Here is a 26,126-nt window from a genome sequence, read left to right as displayed (position 1 = left end):
TTTATTTGACATACAGAGATCACAAGTAGGCAGAGAGGCAGACAGAGAGAGAGGAAGGGAAGCAGGCTCCCTGCTGAGCAGAGAACCTGATGCGGGGCTCGATCCCAGGACCCTGGGATCATGACCTGAGCCAAAGGCAGAGGCCTCAACCCACTGAGCTACCGAGGCGCCCCTATTTTTTTCTTTTTTAATTAAGTTCAATGCTCAGTGTGGGGCTTAAACTCATGACCCCGAGATCAAGAGTCACACACTTTACTCACTGAGCCAGCTAGGCAACTCAAACTATCCTTATCTTACTCCATATTCATGAATAAGCATAAGTAAATAGGAATTTCAACTCTCAGAAATACTGGGAAAGAGTCATATATTCCCCTCTATACCCTCATTTACCCTCATCCAAGAAAACAGGTTGCAGACAGGACAGTAATTCATATTACTCCAGTTATAAGGATACTGCACTGTTGTGATGCAAAATGCAAACGTTGGACTTATTTATGGGAAGTCTACATCCTGAAAATCATAAAAATCACTTTGCTGAGTATACTTTTGGGTATAGTTTTGACTTCTGGAGCCATGCTAATGTTTTGATAATAATATTATTTAAAATAATAATATTATTAAATATATTAATATTTATATTAATATTAATAAAATATATCATTATATTTTATTTAATATATTATATATTATATTTATAATAAAATATATTGTTATATTATAAATAATGTTTATTATTAATATTAATAAAATATATTAATAATATTATTATTAAAAATAATACCAACAGGGGCGCCTGGGTGGTTCAGTGGGTTAAAGCCTCTGCCTTTGGCTCAGGTCATGATCTCAGGGTCCTGGGATCGAGCCCCGCGTCGGGCTCTCTGCTCAGTGGGGAGCCTGCTTTCTCCTCTCTCTCTCTGCCTGCCTCTCTGCCTACTTGTGATCTCTGTCAAATAAATCAATAAATTCTTTTTAAAAAAAAATAATACCAACATCAACAAGGATGGGTACAAAAGTTCTAAGACAGAATACAAACAAAAAATAACTAATCTAATTTTATTATTGATAAACACTCCAATGTAATTTTAAAAATTGTCCCAAGTAACTGTTCTTAAGTTTATTTATTTTTTAGTAATCTCTATACTCCATGTGAGGCTTGAACTCACAACCTCAAGATCAAGAGTTGAGTGCTCTACCAAGTGAGCCAGCCAGATGTAAATCAGATAACAGTACTGAATCATTGTTCCTGATTTTAATAGTTATACTGTGATATGGTGGAGAATGTCCTTGTTCTTAGCATTTACACACTGCAGAGGCATCACGTCTGAAACTTACTCTCAGTGGCTCAGAAAAATAATATGTTCGTGTATATACATGGAGAGAGAGAATAAAGCAAATGCAGTAAAATATTAACATCTGGGGAATCTGCCTGAAAAGTCCTTTGTAAGGAGCACCTGAGTGGCTCAGTCGGTGAAGCAGCTGACTCTTGATTCTGGCTCAGGTCATGACCTCAGGGCTGTAAGACCGAGCCCCCATTCCCAAGTTGGGCTCTGAGCTGGGCGTGGAACCTACTTAGGATTCTCTTTCACTCTCCCTCTGCCCCTCCCTCTGATCACTCGCCCATTCTCTCTCTCTCTAAAAAAATTTTTTTTTAAGTTCTTTGTAACTAATCTTGCATTTTACGGCAATCAGAGTTATTTTTTAGTGTAAATTCTCTAATATCACATGCTTCTTTTTTTTTTTTTTAAAGATTTTATTTATTTGACAGAGAGAGATCACAAGTAGGCAGAGAGGCAGCTAGAGAGAGAGGAGGAAGCAGGCTCCCTGCTGAACAGAGAGCCCGACGCGGGGCTGGATCCCAGGACCCTGGGACCATGACCTGAGCTGAAGGCAGAGGCTTTAACCCACTGAGCCACCCAGGCGCCCCATAACACATGCTTCTGGCTTTCAATAAAAGAATTTTCTCACATTTATTACTCTTCTATGATTCACTCTGGAGTAAATTCTTTGATACATCTGAAATTTCTCAACGAAAATATTGCTACATTCCTTCCCTGTATATCATTTCTTTCCCTTATGGGTTTCTGTGTGAAAACTTTTGCACATTTGCGGAATTCAGTTTCTCTTGTGTATGCCTTCTTCTGGTGAAGGATTGCGCTGCAAGTTATTACTGAAGATTTTTGTTGTATTTATCTTCGGCACTAGATTTCTCATTTAATTTTAATTTTATTTTTTAAAAGATTTTATTTATAATTTGGTAGAGAGAGACACAGGGAGAGAGGAAACACAAGCAGGGGGAGTGGGAGAGGGTGAAGCAGTCTTCCTACCAAGCAGGGAGCCCGATGTTGGGCTCGATCCCAGGACCCTGGGACCACGACTTGGGCCGAAGGCAGATGCTCAATGACTGAGCCACCCAGGCGCCCCTAGATTTCTCATTTTAATTCTCAGTGAAATTAAACATCTGAGTGGAAGCTTTTCTTTAATCACCATAAGAACTGTCTCCCATATGCCTGCTATCTCATGTTGGAATGACCTCCTTATACGCTTTTTTATTTTCACCATATCCATCTTATCCATCTGATTTCTCTACTATACGACATCTTTGGTGTCTACTGAAGTGTGACTCGACACCAGAGGATTTCACACATTCACTGCATTGTAGGGTCTCTCTCCTGTATGTGTTCTTTGATGTCACTTAGACAAGAATTCCAGGAGAAAGCTTTCTCATTTTTTCTTAAAAGATTTTACTTATTTGACAGAGACAGCAAGAGAGGGAACATAAGCGGCGGGAGTGGGAGACGGAGAAGCAGGCTTCCTACTGAGAAGGGAGCTCCACGTGGGGTTTGATCCCAGGACCCCAGGATCATGACCTAAGCCGAAGGCAGGCGTTTAACAGCTGAGCTACCCCAGCACCCCAGTCTCCCACATTTACTACATACATAGGGCTTTTCTCCTGTATGGTGTATGATGAGTGGGGACTTACAGCTAAAGGTTTTCTGTCAATTGCATTCACATGGTTTTTCTCCTGTATGGGTTCTTTAATGTATGGGGAGTTGTGACTTCTGTGAGAAGAATTTCCCACAACCCATTGCATCCATAGGGTTTCTCTTCTGTGTGCTCTCTCTGGTGTATAATGAGTGGTGATTTGGTGCTAAAGACTTTCCAATTTACCATATTAGAAAGGCTTCCCCGCAGTATGAACTTTCTGATGTAAAATGCATTCTGACTGCCGCACGAAAGCTTTCTGACATCAACTGCACTTATAAGGTTTCTCCCCCTGTGAATTTTCTGTTGCAAAGCAAGCTCTGACCTCTGGATGAAAGCCTTCCAACATTCTTTACATGAAAGGGGTTTTTCTCTAGGGTGAGTTCTTTGGTGTTCAAGGAGCTGTGACCTTGGATGAAAGCTTTTGACACTGACTTCATTCACTGGGCTTTTCTCCTGTATGCATCTTACGATGTAAAAGTGAGACTAAACTTCAGAGAGAAAGTTCTTCCACATTCCTTACATCCATAGGATCTCTCAACTGTATGAATTCTCTCACACTTAATGAGATGCAGCTTACTAATGAAGGTTTTCCGACATTCATTACATTCATAGGGTTTCTCTCTGGCATGAGGTCTCTGATGGAAAACTAGCAGATTTGTCGGGAGAGGCTTTCCCACACTCACTGCATTCATAGGGTTTCTCTCCTGTGTGGCACTTCTGGTGCAGAGTGAGCTGAGACTTACTACTAAAAGCCTGTGGACATTCTCTGCACTCATAAGGCTTCTCTCTTGTGTGAGTGCTTCAAAGTAAAATAAGCTCTGTCTTTGGAATAAAAGCTTTCAGACACTCATTGCATTCACATATTTTCTGTCCTGTGTGAATTCTCTGGCGTACCATGAACTGTGATTTCTGGGAGAAAAATTTTCTGCATTCGCTGTATCCACAGGGATTCTCTCCTGGGTGACTTTTTGGTGTAGAAGAAGTTGTGACATATGGTTAAAAGACCTTTGACACTCACTACATTTATAAAATCTCATTTCTGTATGACTCATATTCAGGCACAACGTCTTACTGACAGCTTCTCCACAATCATATTCACAGCAATTCCAGAATAAGTGTTTTTGTGCATAGGGTGGAAAAACAACTTTTCAGCTTTTTTACTTAAATAATTTCTGTTCTGGAAAAGTAAATCTAAATTATGTTTCCAAGTTTTTCCATTTGAATCAAACTGCTCAAAATCTTTTCTCAGGTGAAATATTTTGTTGAATACATCACATTCCTGGTGCCTCTCTGGGGGATCCAGCCTGTCAAGAGTTTTCCTGGAGCCAGTCTATACCATCATCAACGTGCCAGGTATCTTCTAGGAATGAGACCAATGAATGTGTATGTGATTAGGTACTAGAAGGGGCCAATTTTCATAACAAGGGTCAAGGGATCAAGGAAAGAAATGGTGTTCTGAATTGAATACAAGTTAGAGGCATCCACTAGAAGGAGAAGAGAAAATAGAAGGGAAGCAGAGGGACATAAAAGTCATGGTTAAAGGAAAAGTCCATGTGTAACTGGAAACTTAATTCTGACCATAGGTGAGATGCTAAGGAGGAGGAAGGCAAAGTGAGCAGTGCTGGTGAAGAAGAGTAAAGATGCTACGAAGAGAGTCTAACCAAGAAAGCTGGTGCTAGTAAAGTTCCAGATCTGACAGAGTACAAAGACATAAAGGGCCCATCTCCTTTTATTTATTTATTTTTTTTTAAAGATTTTATTTATTTATTTGTCAGAGAGAGAGAGAGAGGGAGAGAGAGCAAGCACAGGCAGACAGAGCAAGAATGGCAGGCAGAGGCAGAGGGAGAAGCAGGCTCCCCGCTGAGCAAGGAGCCCGATGCGGAACTCGATCCCAGGACACTGGGATCACGACCCGAGCCGAAGGCAGCTGCTTAACCAACTGAGCCACCCAGGCGTCCCTTATTTTTTTTTTTTTTTAAGTTTATTTATTTTTTAGTAATCTCTTCCCCCAAAGTAGGGCTTAAACTCATGACTCCAAGATCAAGAGCTGCATGCTCTACTGACTGAGCCAGCCAGGTGCCTCAAAAGTTTAAGGGTTTTTTAAGTTGTGCTCTCAAAATAATGTATCAAAGGTTCTAGCTCCTTAGGCTTTCACTCATGGGCCTGGCTTTTACGCAGTCACTGAGATGGCCCTCACTGCTCATTCTTCCCTCTACAACCCGTGACTCCCTGCCCCAGATGGAGGACGGCTGCAAGTCTGGAAGCCTAACAATCTGCATGTGGATAAACATGCCACCAAGAGCTTGGTCTTTGGAACCTCTGAAGAAGTTGGAAGGGACTGTTTCAAGTTAGCGCTTCAGCAAAGTGCGAAACTTTCATTTGGGGGGTGAGAGCAAGAACATTTCTCCAGGTTCAGACAGACACAAATGTTTTACCATCTATAAATCCAAAGTTCAAAGATGTCAAACATTCAGAAAACTTATAAATTCCAGCAGTTAAGAAAGGAATGGCAATAGGCTGGGGGGCTCACCAAGGGTCCTTACTCACAGACACGAGGTTGCTGTAATTTTCCACCATTACATCCCAGTGTAGGTTCTTCTGAAGAGCACCTAGTAGCTGCCACTCCTCTGATGTGAGGTCCACAACCACATCCCTAAATGCCAGTGTTCACTGTAACTGCATATTCTTGTTTCAGGGGACTTTTCACTCAGTGATATGGAAAAAATGCATATGAATTTATTATGATCATTTTCACAAGACATTATATATCCAAGGGTTGGTGAATCTAGTTTCGCCTTTGCAGAAGAAACTTAAAAACTCATTAAACGTATTCTGCCATTCAAAAATCAACTAATGTAACTCACTAGATTGACAGAATCAAGAATAAAAATCACATTGTCATGTCAATGGATATAACACAGGTGAGCATACATATGTCAAAACTACTAAATGGTTCATTAAGATTTGTTAATCTTAAAAATCTTAAAAATCTTAAAATCATTAAGATTCGTTAACTACTTAATAGTTCATTAAGATTTCATTGTATATAAATTTTACATCAAAATAAATAAAAGCACCATAAATAAATATTAAACCCCAAGTTAATGATAAACATGCTGGAGTATTTTGGGAGCAGTTTGCTAATTTTGCAATTTATTTCAAAATACATCAAAAAACAAGGGAGAAAGGGATGCCTAAATGGAGACGCAGGTTCTTTTGATATTCTGAGACTCAATATCCAACATGGCAGGGTGATGGTTTCCTCATAACAAAAATAAACAATTTCTTGGGACACAGCTCAGGTCCTACAACTCAGCTCGATTCTGACATTATCTACCTGCAGACAGCATCGGATTCCACCACTTAACGGTTCAGTCCCACAAGACTTCCCTTCCCCTCTCCCATTTCAGATGCCAGTCACAAGTCCAGATTGTCACCTGTACTTCTGATCGACAGGCTATCAATCAGAGGTTCCCGCAATTTCCTCCTCAGGTTCAATTAATTTGTTAGAGTAGCTCAAAGAACTCAGAGAAACATTTTACTTTCTAGATTAGCAGTTTACCATAAAAGGAACACAGGAACAGCCAGACAGAAGAGATGTGGAGGGCCAGGTACAGGGAAAGGACAGGGGGCTTCTATGCACTCTCCAGGTGCACCACTCTCCCCCAATCTCCGCTTGTTCACCAAACTGGAAGCTGTCTGAACACTGTCCTTATGGGTTTTTATGGAGGCTTCACTGCACAGCCATGACTGACTAAATCACTGGCCACAGACAACTGATTCAACCTCCTGCCCTTTTCCCACTGCCTTATGTCAGGGGGTGTGACTGCAAGTTCCAACCCTCCAATCACATGGATGGTTCTCCTGACAACCAGCCCTCATCCTTGGATGCTTCCAAAAGTCATTGTTCACATCACAAAAGACAGTGTTATCACTCTCAACATTTAGAAAATTTCAAGGATTTTGGGGCTATGAGCCAGGAACTGTGGACAAGACCAAATATAGATGACAGGTGTATTTTGGTTGTCTGAATGACCAAATGTATATTTCTTATGAATCACAACATTACATAGGTGATAAAGCAAGTGCAGTAAAATGTTAATTACAGAATCTAGTTGGTTGGTATACGAACGCTCACGGTAAAATTTTTTCAACTTTTCCGTATATCTGAGATTTTTGATAACAAAAAAACATCAGGAAAACACTAGAAAAAAAAGCATATAATAAAATTTAACAGACTTGAGGAGCCTGGTTGGCTCAATTGGTTAACCAGCTGCCTTTGGCTCAGGTCAGGATCCCAGGGTCCTGGAATCGAGCCTCCCATCGGGCTCCCTGCTCAGCAGAGAGTCTGCTTCTCCCTCTGCCTGCCTCTGCCTACTTGTGTTCTCTATTTCTCTGTCAAATAAATAAATAAAATCTTTAAAAAAGAAAGAATACTTGAAAAAATTTGCAAGACTTCAATACTCAAAACCACAAAATTATACTGAAACACATTAAAGAAAATATGAAAGAATCCAAGAAAATGCCATGTTCCTGGATTAGAAAATTCCATGATATAAGGGCACTGGGTGGCACAATTGGTTGAGTGTCTGAATCTTAGTTTTGGCTCAGATCATGATCTCATGGGTCACGGGATCAAGGGATGTGTTGGGCTCTGCATTCAGCAAGGAGTCTGCTTGAGACTCTCTCCCTCTGCTCCTCTCCCACTTGTGCACATGTGCTCTCTCTCCCTCACTCCCTCTTTCTAAATAAACAAATTTTAAAATCTTAAAAAAGAGAAAATTTCACAGTATAAAAATGTTGATTATCCCCCAAATTGATAGACCCAAGCAACTGGATAAAACCAATATCCTAGGAGATGTTTTGTGGAAACTGACAAGCTGATTCTAAAATTTATAAGAAAATACTAAGGGCCAAAGCAAGAAAGCAATCTGGAGAAGGGCCTGAAAGACACCAAGAACGTTAGCAAGAAAAACAGTGAGGAGGCAGCTGCAGTGGTCCAAGTGACCTATAATGATGGCTCTGACTAGGCTCTGACTGTGGTAATGAAGAATGACAGATCTGAAGTCTACTGTGTAAACAGAGCCAACAGGATTTGCCCTCAGAGGATGGGAAACAGAGATATTGATAAAAGCGTAAGAAAGGGAGACATGCCCATTGGCTTCTGTATTGTCTACAGCTGCTGAGAAGTTTGCTGACCCCTTATGTGAGAAACTAGGAGAAGCTATTAACCGAAACAGGGAAACTATGGAAGGAATAGGTTCAGGTGAGATTAGGAGCTTGGTTTGGGAAATGATTAGCTGGACATATCTGTAGAGATGTGTACCTTAGAGATGTCAGGGAGTCAGTACGATATAGGGGGCGATGCTTAGGGGAGAAGTGCAGGCTAGAGATATAAAGAGGAAACCATCGCCATACGAGAATGCCTTACACTAAACTAGATGAGAACACTACAGAGTACAAATACAACAGATGCAAGCAATGAGCCCTGAGATACTCTGGGGGTTAAGATAATAGGATGGGAGACAAGACAAATTACAAAAAGAAGTTGAGCCCTACCAGTGGCCAATAAGGCAGAAAATCCAGAGAGCACGGCATTCTGAACACTAAATGACAACAGTATTTTAAGGAAGAAGAACCGACAATGCCGGATACTGCTGAAAGGTCAAATAAAAACTGAGCGTGGGATTTAACAACATGAAGTCACTGGTGATCCCGATAAAAACCACTTTTGGAGGAAGGAGATTAAAAGCAACTGGAGTGGGTTCAAATCAGAAAGGGAGGAGGGACTGGTGATGCTGATTTTGGGCAACTCTTTTGGTTTTTGAGGAAGACCTTGTGCCTAAGTGCCAGAAAGCATTTACTGACTGTGAGGAACTGTCTTAATGGAAAAGGTATTTTAGGCAAAAAATGTACTTCATAAAAATGCCTGTTTCTCTTTTGCTTACGGCTGCCACCGGCACCAGAGGAAAATTATCAACTCCACTTTGAACCTCATGGTTTACATAGCAATGTTTTGGCATTAAACACGTTAAACACTTGGAATGACCCACCATCTGTACATGCCTGCATCTCAATCTTCTTTCTGTGCCCTTTTCCCACCTGACTTTTATCATTTGTGTAGTGTTGGTCTTCATTATGAACATTCTAGAAATGTCCTCAAATCTTTCGGAAAGACGGCTCACCTGCGATTTGGTCACTTTCAGCTGCTCTTGGAAAATGGCCAGTGACTCCAGCATCTTCTCCAATGACTTTTCCAGCTCTTCTCTGAGTCTTGATAAGAGGTCTCTAGTCAAGAGAACCATCACCAGTAAGACACAGCTGTTCAGGAACCTCTACCTCCTCACATCATGGCATCTTTGTGTTCCCGGAGAGTGAGAGCTGTGGATTTAAGGGCAGTATTTACTTTAGAAGGCATTTCAATCACAGGCCCTGAATCTCTGCTTTTATTGCAGAGGACCTACCCTCACAAAGAACTCCAGGATAGGCCTTCTGTTGACTCTGATCAGGCTTCTGGGAACAAAAGTAACATTGAGTTTGACACCTTACGCGGTTAGTTAGAACACCTTAAGGTTCTAGAAATACAATGTCCAAGACTGAGATGCTCTTAATATTCATAATACATCCTACACATACTTACGGATTGATAACTTCCCCAGTTATTGTTATTGGACTTGAACGCTTGGACCCAGCAATGGTGGAAATGAGGATGGACCCTGGGATCATGACCTGAGCTGAAGGTAGCCGCTTAACTGAGTCACCTAGGTGCCCCTGGACCCAAAATTTAAAAGCACATGCAAGGCTTTATTGGGACCTACGGTCAAGCACCAGGGAGGCAGCACAAAGGAAGGAATCCTTAGGCTGATCCCCTGAGGAGAAGTTAGGGAAAGTTTTTATAGAAACTTCAGTGGGAAAAGGTTCACGCATCAGCATGGAGAGGCAGAGATTTATTTAAATCTGCACACTTAAAGGTCATGCATCTTCATGTGTTGCATGTCTAACATGTTAGATCTCCACCCACCTACCACATGATTTTTAGTTTTATAATGAGGGTAAAAGGCAGTGAAAGGTCAAATTTAGTAGCCATAGTGTCTCAGACTAGTTTGAACTGATCTGGGCTTGCTATTTGGCTGGTGCTTTGCTCTGCAAGAAAAGTGTTAACAGCCAGCAAGGACTTTCCCAGGTTCATAGGAGCTGTTTTTGAGTTTTTAAAGATTTTTTCTTTTTTTTTAATTTGACAGAGATCACAAGTAGGCAGAGAGGCAGGCAGAGAGAGAGAGGAGGAAGCAGGCTCCCCGCTAAGGGGAGAGCCCGATGCGGGGCTTGATCCCAGGATCCTGGGATTATGACCTGAGCAGAAGGCAGAGGCTTTAACCCACTGAGCCACCCAGGTGCCGCTGCTTTTGAGTTTTTGATTATATATTAAAATCTGCAACTTCAAAAGTATAGTCTATTGGGAAACATATAACTGGCAGAAGCTGAGTTTTAAGAACAGAAAAAGAAAGAAAAGAAATTACAGGCAAATCTCATAAATGAACACCAATGATACTATGCAAAGGAATAGTAAGTCAAATTCAGCAATGCAGAGAATAGCTAATTTAGGATGTCATTATGGGTTTTATACCACGAGTACACAGCTGATTTATTTTTATTTTTTTAAAGATTTCATTTATTTTTATTAATTATTTTTATTTATATCATTATTGTTATATATTATTTATTATATATAAAATATCTTATATATTATATTTTATTTATTTATTTAAAGATTTATTTGAGAGAGAGAGCAGGGGGAGGCGAGGAAGGAGAGGGAGAGAGAATCTCAAGCAGACTCACCACTGGAGCCTGACGTGGGGCCTGATCTCACAAGCCTGAGATCAAGACCTGAGCTGAAACCGAGAGTTAGATGCTTAACCGAATGCACCACCCAGGTGCCCCAGGAGTACAGAGTTGATTTAAAATCCCAGAGTCGGGCGCCTGGGTGGCTCAGTGGGTTAAGCCACTGCCTTCGGCTCAGGTCATGATCTCAGGGTCCTGGGATCGAGTCCCGCATCGGGCTCTCTGCTCAGCAGGGAGCCTGCTTCCCTCTCTCTCTCTCTGCCTGCCTCTGTCTACTGTGATCTCTCTCTGTCAAATAAATAAATAAAATCTTTAAAAAAATAAAATAAAATCCCAGAGTCAATAAATGTAATTCACAAAATTAAATAAGAAAAATCAAGTTAAGGGACGCCTGGGTGGCTCAGTTGGTTAAGCAGCTGCCTTCGGCTCAGGTCATGATCCCAGTGTCCTGGGATCGAGTCCCACATCGGGCTCCTTGCTCGTCAGGGAGCCTGCTTCTCCCTCTGCCTCTGCCTGCCATTCTGTCTGCCTGTGCTCGCTCTCTCTCCCTCTCTCTCTCTGACAAATAAATAAATAAAATCTTTAAAAAAAAAATCAAGTTAATGAAAAACATTTGAAAAATTTCAACTTACACTGATGACTAAAAAAACAATAAAAAGAACAAAAATCTTAGCAAAGTGGGACTAGAAGGAAACTTTTAGTCCAAAAAACATTATTTATCAGAAAACCTACCTCAAACATCATGCTTAAGAGTAAAACACTGAAAATTTTCCCCTACTGAGATCAAGAAGAAAAGGATGCCTAATGGCAGTATTTCCATTCTTCATTATATTGATCATCCTAGCCATGAGAAAACAAGGAAAAGAAAAAAATACCTGTAAGGATAGAGAAGGTGAAATTGCAGTAATTTGCTTTTGTTAGGATCGTTTACAAAGAAAAATTCAAAGACTCCTCAAATATATTAGTAAAACTAACAAAGTTTTATACCATAGATAGATACAAATATCAGTATATAAAGTTCAATGCATTTCTATGTAGTGACAATAGCAATTAAAAATACAGCTACTAACAAAAAATTTAACCATCTTTTTAAAAGTATGAAAAATAAACTACAGAATGTGAGAACGTCTGCAACATGTATCACCAACCAGGACTCATACGCAGAAAATATAAAGAACAAATCAATTTTTTTAAAAGAGTCTATTTATTCATTTTAGAGAGAGAGAGAGATCACAAGTAGGCAGAGAGGCAGGCAGAGAGAGAGAGGGGAAGCAGACTCCCCACCGAGCAGAGAGCCCGATGCGGGGCTTGATCCCAGGACCCAGAGATCATGACCTGAGCTGAAGGCAGAGGCTTAACCCATTGAGCCACCCAGGTGCCCCTAACAAATCAATTTTTAAGCAGTGGGCAGATATGGGGCATCTGGCTGGCTCAGTTGGGAGGGCATGCAACTTGATCTCAGGGTTGTAAGTTTGAGCCCTGTACTGGGTGTAGAGATTACTTAAAAATAAAATCTTAAAAAAATAAGGGGTACCGGGGTGGCTCAGTCATTCGAACATCTGCCTTGACTCTGGTCATGATCTCAGGGTCCTGGGATCGAGACCCACGTAGGGCTCCCTGATCAGTGGGGAGTCTGCTTCTTCCTCTCCTTCGGCCCCTCTCTCTGTTCATGCCCTCTCTCTCAAATAAATAAATAAAATCCTTTAAAAGAATCTTAAAATTAAAAATGGGCAGATAACCCAAGAAATTGGGCAAAAGATGTGAAGAGGCATGTTATGCAAATGAAATCCTATATCCTTGGAACATAATAAAAGGGGCCCAGTCCTATTGATAATAAAGAAGATGTAAATTAGGGGGCGCCTGGGTGGCTCAGTGGGCTAAAGCCTCTGCCTTTGGCTCGGGTCATGATCCTGGGGTCCTGGGATCGAGCCCCCATCGGGCTTTCTGCTCAGCAGGGAGCCTGTTTCCTCCTCTCTCTCTCTCTCTGCCTGCCTCTCAGCCTACTTGTGATCTCTGTCTGCCAAATAAATAAATAAATCTTTAAAAAGAAAAAAAAAGATGTAAATTAAAACTACAGTGAGATACTACCACAATCCCAGTAGATGGACCAAAAGCAAAAGATCTAAAAATACAGAGGGTTGACAAGGATTTAGAGCAAAAGGAGTTTCCATATGATGTTGATAGTGGTGCAAATTAGAAAAGCTTCCTCAGGAAAAGCATGGTGTTAGCTACTGAAGTTGACTGTTATGACCAAGCAACAAGTAAATATCTCAGAAAAATCGAAGGAGAGTAAACCAGGATATGTATACCAGAATGTTCACAGCAGTACAGTGTATAATAACCAAACATGAGAAATAATTCCAATGTCCACCCACAGTAAAATGGAAAAAAATAAACTGTGTCATATTAATAATACGAATGAATGAAATAATAAGAAACTAAAGATACATGTAACATAGATGGTCATATACATAATATTGAAGGAAAGAGGCAAGACACACAAAAATATAGCATGTAGCTATATGAACAGAAAGAAGAGAAACACTTAAAAGTACAACTGTCACCCACTGTCCTAGCCACTCTACATAGATTTCACTTAATATTCACAACCCTCAGAGTCGCTATGAATTTAGTTTACACAAATGAGAAACTGGACACTCAGAGAGTTTAGGTACCTTTCCCAATGTTCTAGCGAGTGGTATAACTGAGATGTAAACCAAGACTTTAAAAATCCACATTCTTGGGGCGCCTGGGTGGCTCAGTGGGTTGAGCCTCTGTCTTTGGCTCGGGTCATGATCTCAGGGACCTGGGATCGAGCCCCGCATCGGGCTCTCTGCTCAGTGGAGAGCCTGCTTCCTCCTCTCTCTTTCTGCCTGCCTCTCTGCCTACTTGCAATCTCTGTCTGTCAAATAAATAAAATCTTTAAAAAAAAGTCTAATAAAAAAAAGTCCACATTCTTCGGGGCGCCTGGGTGGCTCAGTGGTTAAAGCCTCTGCCTTCGGCTCAGGTCATGATCCCAGGGTCCTGGGATCGAGTCCCACATCGGGCTCTCTGCTCGGCAGGGAGCCTGCCTCCTCCTCCTCTCTCTCTCTCTCTGCCTGCCTCTCTGCCTACTTGTGATCTGTCAAAAAAAAAAAAAAAATCCACATTCTTCCCACTAAAATCATTTGAATATTTTTTGACTGCTTTCCTAAAATATCTCAAGAGGGAAAAAAAAAAAGTAGAACTATGCATAATAATGAAAATTCAGCAATGGGCCCAGATAGATTTTTTTTTAAAGATTTATTTATTTATTTTTGAGAGAGAAAGAGGGAGTAAGTGCAATCATGAGTGGGAGAGGGACAGAGAGAGAGAGAATCGCCAAGCAGACTCGCCACTGAGTGGAGCCTGATGCGAAGCCCAATCCCAGGACGCGGGGTTCATGACCTGAGCTGAAGGCAGATGCTTAACTGACTGAGCCACCCAAGCACCTCCAGATAGATATTTTAATTGCTTTTCTTCACAGCAAAATTTAAAACAAAAGTTTAAATGGCAAAAAGAAACACCAGCAATAGCAGTAAAAATATAATTATTAAAGACAAGATAAATATCCAGAATCTCTATTAAAAAACCAGAAAGTTTTCTTGAGGAGCTGGAGAGACCAATTTGTATTAAGATAAAATTATAGATTGTTCTGCCCAAATTTATGTATACTTTTAATGGGACACCAGGCAAAATTCCATAGTATATTCATTTGATGAAATACTAAAAGTATTTTTTTTTAACTGTTGAAAAAGTATTTTAGGGGTGCCTGGGTGGCTCAGTGGGTTGGAGCCTCTGACTTCCGCTCAGGTCATGATCCCAGGACTCTGGGATGGAGCCCCGCATCGGGCTCTCCGCTCTGTGGGGAACCTGCTTCCCCTCCTTCTCTCTCTGCCTGCCTCTCTGCCTGCTTTGATCTCTGTCAAATAAATAAATAAAAATCTTTTAAAAAGACTATGGGAATGTATACATGATAAATCCAGTTTTAAGAAATTGTTCAGTTAATAACTGCAAAAGACATAAAAAGAGCAAAATAAAGGGGCTCCTGGATGGCTCAGTCGGTTAAGCATCTGACTCTTGATTTTGCTCAGGTCATGATCTCATGGGTCCTGAAATCGAGCCCCAAGTCCCACTGGTGCTCAGTGGGGAGTCTGCTTGACAGTCTCTACTTCTCCTCCTGACCCTCCCCCCCACTTGACTGGTCTCTCTCTCTCTAATAAATAAATCTTTTTTAAAAGCCTAAAATTAAAAAAAATAAGGAAAAGTTAACAACTATTATCTCTAGGTAGCATATTTTGGGGAAACTGACTTGTTTCTCATTACCTGTTTCATAACCAACCAGAAAAGAAACACGCAAGTGAGATTTACAAAAACCCAAAGACAAAAGGCAGAAGCCACACCTTTCATAACACATATATTTTGCAGATTAATTTAATCTAGTCACTTCAAAGTATTTTCGTTTTTCATAGAACGAATAAGAAGAAAGTATGAGCTGGAGTCAAAGGAGAGTTGAAACAGGCCTTGGGTGGGTGAGTCGGTATGACGGACCAAACTGTGGGTCAGCTAGGAGAATCATGCCCCCAGAAAGCATCTTCCCATTTTCCGAGGCGGTGGAGGCAAATTCCTGAAAACGCCCTGCCCATCAAGGCTTCCCCCAGTTCACCACACTTCTCGCACCTGTGCACAACCCCGACAAGCTACTCAACCACAAACACAAACGAGGCTGCCCACTCGCCGCTATTTCATCCTGAAGCACATCACCCCATTCAGGGACCCACCACATTTAGGCTGTCGGACTCACGCAGCCAACAAGCACCGACCAGGGAGGATTCCCTAGCCCTCGCTGACCCACTCCCGCGACACCTGCTCTCACACCCAAGCCACCTCTCCAGTCCTCACATCCTCCAGCCCACCGCCAAACGCCAGACGCCCCCAGGCTGCCTTCAACGCCTAGGGACCCTCCGCCACCCGCCCCGAGCACTCGCTAGGCACTGCACCTCTAAGCGGGCAGCTGCAGCCACCTCAGCGCGCCACAGGAGGTTTAAAAGGACCGCACACACCACTTCCGCTTCCGGTTCCCCCCAGCGCTGACCACTTCCCTCGCTCATGCCTGGGCAGGTGGAGGTAAATAGCCGCATCCTTCCAAAGACTGGAACTCGGCACCGTGGATACGTAGTGAGTCATACGGCCGCCCGCACTGATCGGCTGCACAATGCGAGCGGTCTTCTTAAAATGATGTGCGGGGCAGGAGCCTCTGCCGGCTTCTCCCGCTCTCGGTCGGCTTCCTCGGGAAAGCCTTTCCGGCCCCGGCTTCTGCAGCACGCCGGGACCGCTACGCATGCTCCGTAGCGCGTTTGACCACCGCGCCTCCGGGTGCCGGTACGCATGCTCAGTAGCGCGTCCGGCGGCCGAAGCGTTACCTCTAACAGGAGAGCCGGCTGCTCTTGCACCGGACCGCAGAATCCTGGAAGACCTCTGAAGACGGGCATCGTGCATCTGCACGGGGTTCAGTAGACGCGTGCACTGAAGAGAAGTAACTCTAGGGTATTTGGAAGGAGAGGTCGTGGAAGGGGAGGCACCGGGCCAATAGAACCGGGAAGCCAACCGTGCGTGCCCGACGATGAGGAAGAGGGACGGATGGCGGCCCGGGGGGAGAAGGGGAGCTGGCGCTCTGCAGCGCTGGAGGGGGGGGGGGGGCTTGCCAGGTGCCGAGGGCGGGCCTCAGCAGAACTGGGAGAGGGGTAGTGGTGGGGACACTATTGAGAATCCTAAACCCGGAGAGAGTGAAGAGGAGAGCTACTGCATTCTGGAAGCATCTGGCGGTCTCTGTAGATCAAACCAACCAGCCCTAGTCCAAACTCCAATCTGTTACACATCCTGGGAAATAAAGAAAAAATTTTCTCATCAAATATATATATATATACACACACACATACATACACACACTTCACCTGAACGCCTCCAAACTATCTGTGCTTGGAGATGTCACATAAAGACCTTGCTTTTGAGTTTCTTTTCCCATGGCAGAAGAGGATTTTTGTGATACCCCAACAACAAAGTGGAGACCCAGGCTCAAACGGGACTAGTCCTGTTAATGTGACCTGTTGTCAGACCGCAGCAAAATGTCCTACTGTACTTTTTTTTTTTTTTTTTAAGATTTATTTGACACAGAGAGACCGAGATAGCGGCAGCGAGAGCGAACGGGAATGGGGAAGAGAGAAGGAGGCAGTCTCCCTGCAGGGAGCCCCACTGGGTGCTCCATCCCAGGACCCTGAGATCATGACCTGAGCCAAAGGGAGACGTTTAAGGACTGAGCCACCCAGCTACCCATGGTGTACACTTTTAATCACTTAGGAAACCCCAGTTTTTTAATTTCCTATTTAATTTCTTAGGTTTGGTAATGATATCATGATTATGCAGGGGATGCAGATAATATAGAAGTAAGGTGTCATGGTATCTTTAATTTCAGATGATTCTGAAAAGATAAATAGGTAGATAACTAAATGGAAAATAGATACATAACGAAATGGTGAATTTGTTGAATCTATTTTGTAGGTACATAGGGACCATTATTTAGATTTTCATCCTTTTTATACTTAAAAATGATTAGAATGCAAAGTTGGAAAAATGATTTCTTCTTTGATTCATGGGATATTTAGAATTTTTTCCTAATTTCCAACATTATAGATTTCTAGCTAATATTTGTCATTGACTTCCAAGTGTATGTGAGCTTAACAGAACACAATTGCACATATATTTAGTCCTTCGAAGTTTGTTGAAATTTGTTTTATAATAAAGCCCAGGTCATGGCAAACATGGTAAACTTTGAAAAGAAGTACTTGAAAATTCTGTGAATTTTGAGGTTGCATACAATACCTTCATTATACTGATTTTTATTAAGTATGTTCAAAACTTTTATAAACATTTTATCAGTTTATTCTGTAATATGCTGGTAGAAAGGGATTAAAATCTCCCTCTATGATTGTAACTTTGCCTCTTATGATTGTAAATCTTACATTTTTACTTTAATTTGAGTCCCTATCTAATGTATGAATTTAGCATTAGCATTTCTTCCCATGATTAGTGACTATCCCCTTAGAGATTTTTTTTTTAATGATTCCATTTATCCATTTGAAAGACAGAGATCACAAGTAGGCAGAGAGGCAGGCAGAGAGAGAGGAGGAAGCAGGCTTCCTGCGGAGCAAAGAGCCTGAAGTGGGCAAAGAGCCCGGGACCCCGGGATCGTGACCTGAGGTGAAGGCAGAGGCTTTAACCACTGAGCCACCCAGGCACCCCGATTTTTTTCTGATATTAATTTAGTTGTACTAGGTTTGCCATGTTTAGTATTTGCATGAGATGCTTTTTCATAAAATCCATTCCATATGTTTTATGTGGTTATTTCATTTTAAAAAACACAGTATCTTAATTTTATTTACCAAGTCTGACAAACTGTATATAAACCAGAGCATTTATTTCATTTTCATTTAACTTACTAACAAATTATTGTTTGATCCTACCTCTTTCTATTTGGGCAGCTTATCCTGTTTCTTTATAGTCTACTTTTTAGCCTTCTTTTGGGTTTGTGGTAATGTTTGGTTTTTAATCATTCTATTTTTGCTCTTTATTTTTGTCTTTGACTAGTTTGGAAGATATACACCCTGTTCTTAGTCTCTTAGTGATTTCTTTCTTTTTTTCTTTTCATTTATTATTTTCCCTTAATGATGACTCTAAGTGTGCGTCCTTAACCATAGGGTGCATTCTTAACACTCAATAACTTTATACTTTTTTAGGAAAATAGCACTTTAGAATGCTTTAATACAGGATACTTCTTGCAGTTTACATGCTGCCCTTGTCACATAGTCTGTGTAATTTTTAAAACATGATAGGATTATTTTTGCCTAGCATCTTCGTTGAAGTTTACTACACTTTGACTCTAATTACCTCACAGTGACAGTAAATTAACATGAAGATAGCGTGAATTCACTTTTATTAATATGTATTTTAATTAATATTGTCATTATTAGTTGCTGTGCTGCCTTACCAAAAGATTACATAGCCCTTTCTTAAAGGCTTGGCCGTGTGACTTTTTCAAGAAACGAATTGTGGGGGGAAGTAGAATGTATCACTGTCAGTCTTTAAGAGCCTGCAAATTGTTTGCCCCGTTCTTTCCTTTGCACTAAGACAAACAGGATTTCAGATGAACACTACTCCTTCAGTCTGGGCTGTGAGGAAGACGTGGAGCCAACCTGTAGTCATTGTGTGGCATGACCCAAAAATACTATACTCCTGTAAACCACCACAATTGGTAGGGTATTGATAGCAAGGCATTACTAAGCCTATATTGACTGATACAGAACTGGTACCTAAAAGTGAGATACCACCACAAAAATATAAAATGAGTGCACTGGGGGCACCTGGGTGGCTCAGTTAGTTGAGCAGTTTGAAGCCGAGAAGGAGGTGAACTGTTAAGAGGAGCGGAAAAGATGGAGGCCCACCTTATGTAGTGATACGACATTGTGTGAAACTGTCACCTCTGACAACTAGGGTGGCAAATGATTCTAAATCAACCTGTGGGCTTTGAGTGAAGAGGGCGGAAAACAAAATAATAGTCATTTGCCTTGATTGCCACTTTCTCCAGGTGACGAATTTCCATAAAGAGATGAGTTCAGGGGGCACCTGGGTGGCTCAGGGGGTTACAGCCTCTGCCTTTGGCTCAGGTCATGATCTCAGGGTCTTGGGATTGAGCCCCACATCGGGCTCCCTGCTCAGTGGGGAGCCTGCTTCCCCCTCTTTCTCTGCCTGCCTCTCTGCCTACTTATGATCTCTGTCAAATAAATAAAACCTTAAAAAAAAAAAAAAGAGATGAGTTCAGGGGTGCCTGGGTGGCTTAGTCATTGGGCGTCTGCCTTCGGCTCGGGTCATGATCCCAGAGTCCTGGGATCGAGCCCCACATTGGGCTCCCGGAGCTCAGTGGAGAGTCTGCTTCTCCCTCTCCCACTCCACCTGCCTGTGCTCTCTCTCTCTTGCTGTCTCTCTCTCTCTCTCTCTCTCTCTCTCTGTCAAATAAATAAATAAATAAATAAAATCTTTTTTTTTTTTTTTTAAGAGATGAGTTCAGAAAAGAATTAGCCAGTTAGGAAGAATGAAAATAAAAAATACCAGAAATTCCAGGAATTTCCAAGTGAGCAAATAACACATTAGGTCACACCTGCATCTCGTAAAAGATAAACTAAAGGCATTTTTAGTGCAACAAACTCAGTTAATGGGGTGCCTGGGTGGCTCAGGGTGTTATGCCTCTGCCTTCGGCTCAGGTCATGATCTCAGGATCCTGGGATCGAGCCCTGAATCGGGCTCTCTGCTCAGTGGGGAGCCTGCTTCCCCCTCTCTCTCTGCCTGCCTCTCTGCCTACTTGTGATCTCTGCCTGTCAAATAAATAAAATCTAAAAAAAAAAAAAAAAAAAAAACAAACTCAGTTGAAACTCCTCTGGCGGGGTGCCTGGGTGGCTCAGTGGGTTAAGCCACTGCCTTTGGCTCAGGTCATGATCCTGGAGTCCTGGGATCGAGCCCCGCCTCGGGCTCCCAGCTCTGCGAGGAGTCTGCTTCTCCCTCTGACCTTCTTCCTTTTCATGCTCTCTCTCTCCCAAGTAAATAGGTAAAATCTTTTAAGAAACAACAACAACAACAAAACTCCTCTGGCAATTTCAGATTAAGGTCCCTCATAAACATAGATGTGCTCACTTACTGTTTGAGTTAGCTTGTTGGTAGTACAAGACATTCATTCCCTCATGTAGCTGCTGTCACAGCGGCAAGCGCCATTGGTACAGGATGCGGGGTGTGTCTCAGAAAGGCGTAAATGCTGACTGTTCCTCCTCGATCTCCACTGTAGAGGCTGGATGAGTGTGAACACCTGCCTGAGTAAGTGTATTGGACCTGAAACTGGGATTATCTCTATAGGTTTACATCCAAATTACTAGGTGTTAGGAATTTTCTCTCTCCCTTCCTCCAAAAAGTGTATATTGACCTAACCTCCAGTACCTCAGAATATGGCTGTATTTGGAAACAGAGTGTTTGCAGATGGAGTTAGTTTAAGATGAAGTCCTACAGGTGTAGAGTGTGCCTGTACTCCAGTGAGTGGTGTACTTAGAAAGGGGGCATGTGAAGACACAGGCACGTGGGGGAAAAGTCATTGTCATGGAGACTGGAGGTATGCAGCTGCAAGCTAAGGAAGGAGTGACAGAAATTGCCAGCAAATCACCAGAAGCTAGAAAGAGACAGGAAGGGATTCCCCAACAAGTTGGTTGGTTGGTTTTTTGTTTTTTTTGTTGTCTTTTTTTTTAAGATTTTATTTATTTATTTGACAGAGACACAGTGAGAGAGGGAACACAAGCAGGGGGAGCGGGAGAGGGAGAAGGAGGCTTCCCACTGAGCAGGGAGCCCGACGCAGGGCTCCATCCCAGGACCCTGGGATCATGACCTGAGCCAAAGGCAGACGCTTAACGACTGAGCCAGCCAGGCGCCCCTCCCCAACAGGTTTTAGAGGGAGTATGGCCCCGATGACACCTTGATTTTAGACTAGCCTCCAGATCAGAGACAATAAATTTCTGTTGTATTGAGCCACTCAGTTTATACTAGTTTGTTATGGCAGCGGCCAGAAGCTGATAAACTAGGCCACATGAGAGAAAGCAGTGGGTAGCACATCTGACCATAGATAGGTCTAAGCCACATTCCGCATTTGAGCAATACCACCACCAAAGGTTTTCATTTCTTTGCAAATAGCAGCTGCTTCCAGTTTCTCAGAACTCAGGGACGGAAGACTTGTGATTACTCATCACTCTTAAATCTCAGTATGTTTTAGAGATTTTTAAGTAAGCTCTATACCCAGCGTGGGACTCACACTCACAACCCCAAGACCAAGAGTCACATGCTCACAGCACCTGGGCGTCTCAATTGGTTAAGCATCTGCCTTCAGCTCAGGTCATAATCCACGAGTCCTGGAATTGACCCCCATATTGGGCTCCCTGCTTAGTGGGGAGCCTGCTTCTCCTCTCTCTCTGCTCCTCCCCCCTGCTCATGCTCTCTCAAATAAATAAAATCTTTTTCAAAAGTCACATATTCCAGGGGCGCCTGGGTGGCTCAGTGGGTTAAGCCTCTGCCTTTGGCTCAGGTCATGATCTCAGGGTCCTGGGATGGAGTCCCTCATGGGGCTCTCTGCTCAGCAGGGAGCCTGCTTCCCCCTCTCTCTGCCTACTTGTGATCTGTCAATAAATAAAATCTTTTTTAAAAAAAAGTCACATATTCCACTGACTGAGCCAGCCAGGCACCCCAAATCTCACTATTTTTAATGGATTTATTTTTTTCTGAGTGACAACCGGAAGGTAATTTGTTTAAAAAAATTTATTATTCCAAAGGGCTAAAACTATTACCAGATCCACTTATGTATACCAGCAAAGAGTTTTTTAAAAAAGTCTTAATCTTAGGTCTAATTACTTCCCTTGCAATTTATATGATACAAAAAAATTTACAATGTTGGCATTTCTTGATGGATACTACATATTACAAACAAACAAGAACTTTGTGGTATACAACTTCCTTTCATGATCTTATTAAACATGAAATTACTATATACATGTACTACAAAAACAGACGTAAAGCAAAGCTAATACATTCATCTTGGATCATTCTTAATTTAGTGCTTTGACTATCCAATATATTCAAACATGAGGCAAAGTGTCCTTTGGCATGCCAAAGTTATTTGCTTTTCCTGACTACTTCATGTATTTTCCTTAAATAAACGGCAATGTGACAGGAATGAAATTTTTGTTCTAAAGGTTATATGTAAGCAACCTTTCCTAGCACCATTATACCACACTAATTCTTAATAAGTGTAATCTGATGCACATTAAGTTTAGACTTCATGCCAGAGGCATTCCCCATCACAAGTCTTCAGTGTCTATTTTCTTTGGTATGAAAGCTCATTTGTTTGCAAAATATTCCAGGATCTGCAACATTCATGAGGTCTTTTTTTTACTCTATCAGAGGATGACCCATCAAAAACATTTGTTGCACTCAGGTTTCATTTCTGTGTTATGTATAATGGGAGGACAGGTGGGAACCTGTCAAGAAAAGATTTTGACTTTTCACCTCATTCATATGCCTTTCCTCAATGAAATGAGGCTACACTGGTGGTAGGTAATTTTCTTATATTCACTGCATTTAAAGATCTCCTGCGTAAGTTCTCTTAAACTGACACTGACCAAATGTATCCTAACTTTCATTCATAGGGTGTGTCTTGAATGATTTCTCTTGTATTCAGTGAGATCTGACATCTCACTAAAGTCTTTCCAGTGGTCACCATGCTCCTGAGATTTCTTTCCAGTATGAATTTCCTCATGTGAAGTGAGAAAGAACTTGACAGAGAACGTTTTCCCACACTCATTACACTGATAAGGTTTCTGTCCTGTGTGACTTCTCTGATGGACACTGAGATATGATTTCTCAAAAAAGGCTTTTCCACACTGAATGCACTGATACGGTTTCTCTCCCGTGTGGCGTCTCTGATGCCTAATGAGCTGGGACTTCTGGTTGAAGATCTGACCACACGGAACACATCCATAGGGTTTCTCTCCAGTATGGCACCGCTGATGGATAATAAGATGGCTTTTTTGGCGGAAAGCTTTTCCACATTCCTTGCATCCATGGGGTTTCTCTCCTGTATGAATCAACTGATGTCTACTAAGCATGGCCATACTGCTAAAGGCTTTTTGGCATTCGGGACACACAAAAGGTTTCTCTCCTGTGTGTGTTCTCTGATGGACAATGAGCATTGCCTTTCGTATGAAAGCTTTTCCACATTCACTGCATTCATAGGGTTTCTCTCCCGTATGAGTTCGCTGATGGACAATGAGATGTGACTTGTCTATAAAAGCTTTTCCACATTCACTGCATTCGTAAGGCTTCTCTCCTGTATGAATTCTCTGATGTGTTATGAGGGATGACTTTTTATTAAAGGCCTTCCCACATTCCTTGCATTCGTAAGGCTTCTCTCCTGTGTGAGTTCTTCGATGAACAATAAGCTGTGAATTGTCTATAAAAGCTTTTCCACACTCGCTGCATTCATAAGGCTTCTCTCCCGTATGGATTCGCTGATGTGTTATGAAGTGTGACTTTTTATTGAAGGCTTTCCCACATTCCTTGCATTCGTAAGGTTTTCTTCCTGTATGATTTCTCTGATGTACAATAAGCTGTGATGTGTGTACAAAAGCTTTTCCACACTCACTGCATTCATAAGGTTTCTCTCCTCTATGAATTCTCTGATGTGTCAGGAGATGCGAGTTTTTACTGAAGGCTTTCCCGCATTCCTTGCATTCGTACGATTTTTCTCCTGTATGAGTTCGCTGGTGAACAGCAAGCTGAGACTTACTACAGAAGGTCTTCTCACATTCTCTACATCCATAGGGTCTATCTCCTGTATGAGTTCTTTGGTGGATCATCAGGTTTGACTTCTGCATAAAACCTTTCCCACAATCAGTACACTCAAAAGGTTTCTCTCCTGTATGCGTTCTGTAATGCAATCTGAGCTTTGTCTTCTCCCTGTAAGCTTTTCCACACTCTTTGCACTCATAGGGTTTCTCTCCTGTATGAGTCCTGTGGTGGAGAATGAGATGATACTTTGTTCTGAAAGAATTTCTGACATTCAGGGCATCTGTACGGCTTCTCTCCTGTATGAGTTCTCTGGTGTAGAGTGAGATGACATTTTGTACTGAAAGCTTTCTGACATTCAGGGCATCTGTACGGCTTCTCTCCTGTATGAGTTCTCTGGTGTATTATGAGCTTTGACTTATACCTGAAGGATTTTGGACACTCACTACATTCATAAGGTTTCCGTTCTACGTGAATTCTGTGATGTCTTTTAAGATTTTTTGCCATGCTGAACGTCTTCACAAAGAAATTATGTTCGCTGTACGGGGCCTGAGTATGGCAGGTTTCATGCAGAGTATGGAAAAATGGTTTCCCGTGGCTGTTTAATTCATCACAATTCATTTCTGCATAGTTTTTGCTCTGAAATTTCGAATCTGACTTTTGTTCCAGATGTATTCCTCTTGAGAAACACTGACGTGGTCTTTCTACAAAAGGAACAAAATTTTTGCTCAGAGAAAATATTTTTCCCAATGCATTATTTTCATTATTTCCCTCCACAGATTCATCTTTCTCAATATTTTCCTGATACCGACCCTAAACTTGCCACATTACTTCTAGGGGGAAAAAAAAATCAGTGAATCCTACCATTATGAAATGGAGGGGAATGGAATCTCAAGTCAATATCCAAAGAGAACGGAGAAAGTGACCGAGCAGGTGCACAATATAAGTCAAAGGTATTCAATAAAAGAAATAGATAATAAATAATGAACTAAAGACGTGATGTCCTCAAACTCTGGAGGCAATCTATGAATATCTGAAAGCCTAACAGAAGAGCGATGCAAATATGGATAAGATGTGGGGAAGGCAGTTTGTATCTAACGAGCTGCAAAAAAACAACTAAGCCAAAAGGGAAAGACCAAATGAAATAGGCCAAGATCTGACCCAGAGTAGTAAAAGGAGGTACATCTTCTGCTAGGTGGCTAGCCAATGAGTCATATATGGTAAGAGAAGGGAACACCATTCACACTGATGACCTCTTTTCACTTGCTCTAAGTCAACTCTTAAGATTCAGAGACTATGAGCAAAAATGTTAAAATAACAAGGGTCCCAACACACCAATGATCAACTGTGACTTGGCTCCCACTCACTCCCACTGCACTGCTGTACTCACCGGGACCAGACGGACTTGGGAATTCTCTCTCTAGCACTCCTTGTTCTTTCTCCAAGTGGACCATTGCTTCTGGTCTAGTAACTTGATAACCTGTCAAGAAGTAATCCCCCAGAGAACTGAGCAGTATTAGGGCCTATGATGAAAAATTCTGTTTTAGGGAATAGAGAGTAAATCTCAGCAAAACAGAAGCTTTCATTCAGAAAATGAACGTAAGTACCATCACTGGTCATAAAGAAAATAAGTTCCATCACCTATGTAACTCCAAAATCAATAAGGATATCAGAGTACCCATAAATTGTGTCAATGGGAAAAAAAAATTGTTATCAATGGGGGAAAAAAGCCAGGCAATTAATGGACTCATGGTGAGAAAGTTGTCTTTAGGAAAGTTGTCTTTACCCAATGACATTAGGTTGCTATAATTTTCCAACATCACATCCCGGTAGAGGTTCCTCTGAACAGTATCTAGCAGCTG

General features: G+C 41.9%; 2 protein-coding genes across 2 annotated transcripts in view; one reads left to right on the top strand and one right to left on the bottom strand.

Annotated features, from left to right (window-relative positions):
- LOC111160767 overlaps window positions 1-26,126 on the top strand; it is a 618,405-nt gene that overhangs the window by 190,099 nt on the left and 402,180 nt on the right.
- Window positions 3,356-26,126, bottom strand: part of LOC111160769 (zinc finger protein 420-like) — a 41,882-nt gene continuing 19,111 nt past the window's right edge. Inside the window, 3 exon segments of the mRNA XM_022524113.1 lie at window positions 3,356-3,770; window positions 23,198-24,527; window positions 24,529-24,780. Of these exon segments, the coding sequence (XP_022379821.1) occupies window positions 3,592-3,770; window positions 23,198-24,527; window positions 24,529-24,780 (1,761 nt within the window). The 3' untranslated portion in view covers window positions 3,356-3,591.

The sequence above is a fragment of the Enhydra lutris genome, unplaced genomic scaffold, assembly GCF_002288905.1.
Source record: "Enhydra lutris kenyoni isolate GAN:26980312 unplaced genomic scaffold, ASM228890v2 scaffoldscaffold77, whole genome shotgun sequence".
Classification (NCBI taxonomy): Eukaryota; Metazoa; Chordata; class Mammalia; order Carnivora; family Mustelidae; genus Enhydra; species Enhydra lutris.
The sequence above is the reverse complement of the archived record's forward strand: the minus strand, read 5'-3'. Positions and strand labels throughout refer to the sequence as shown.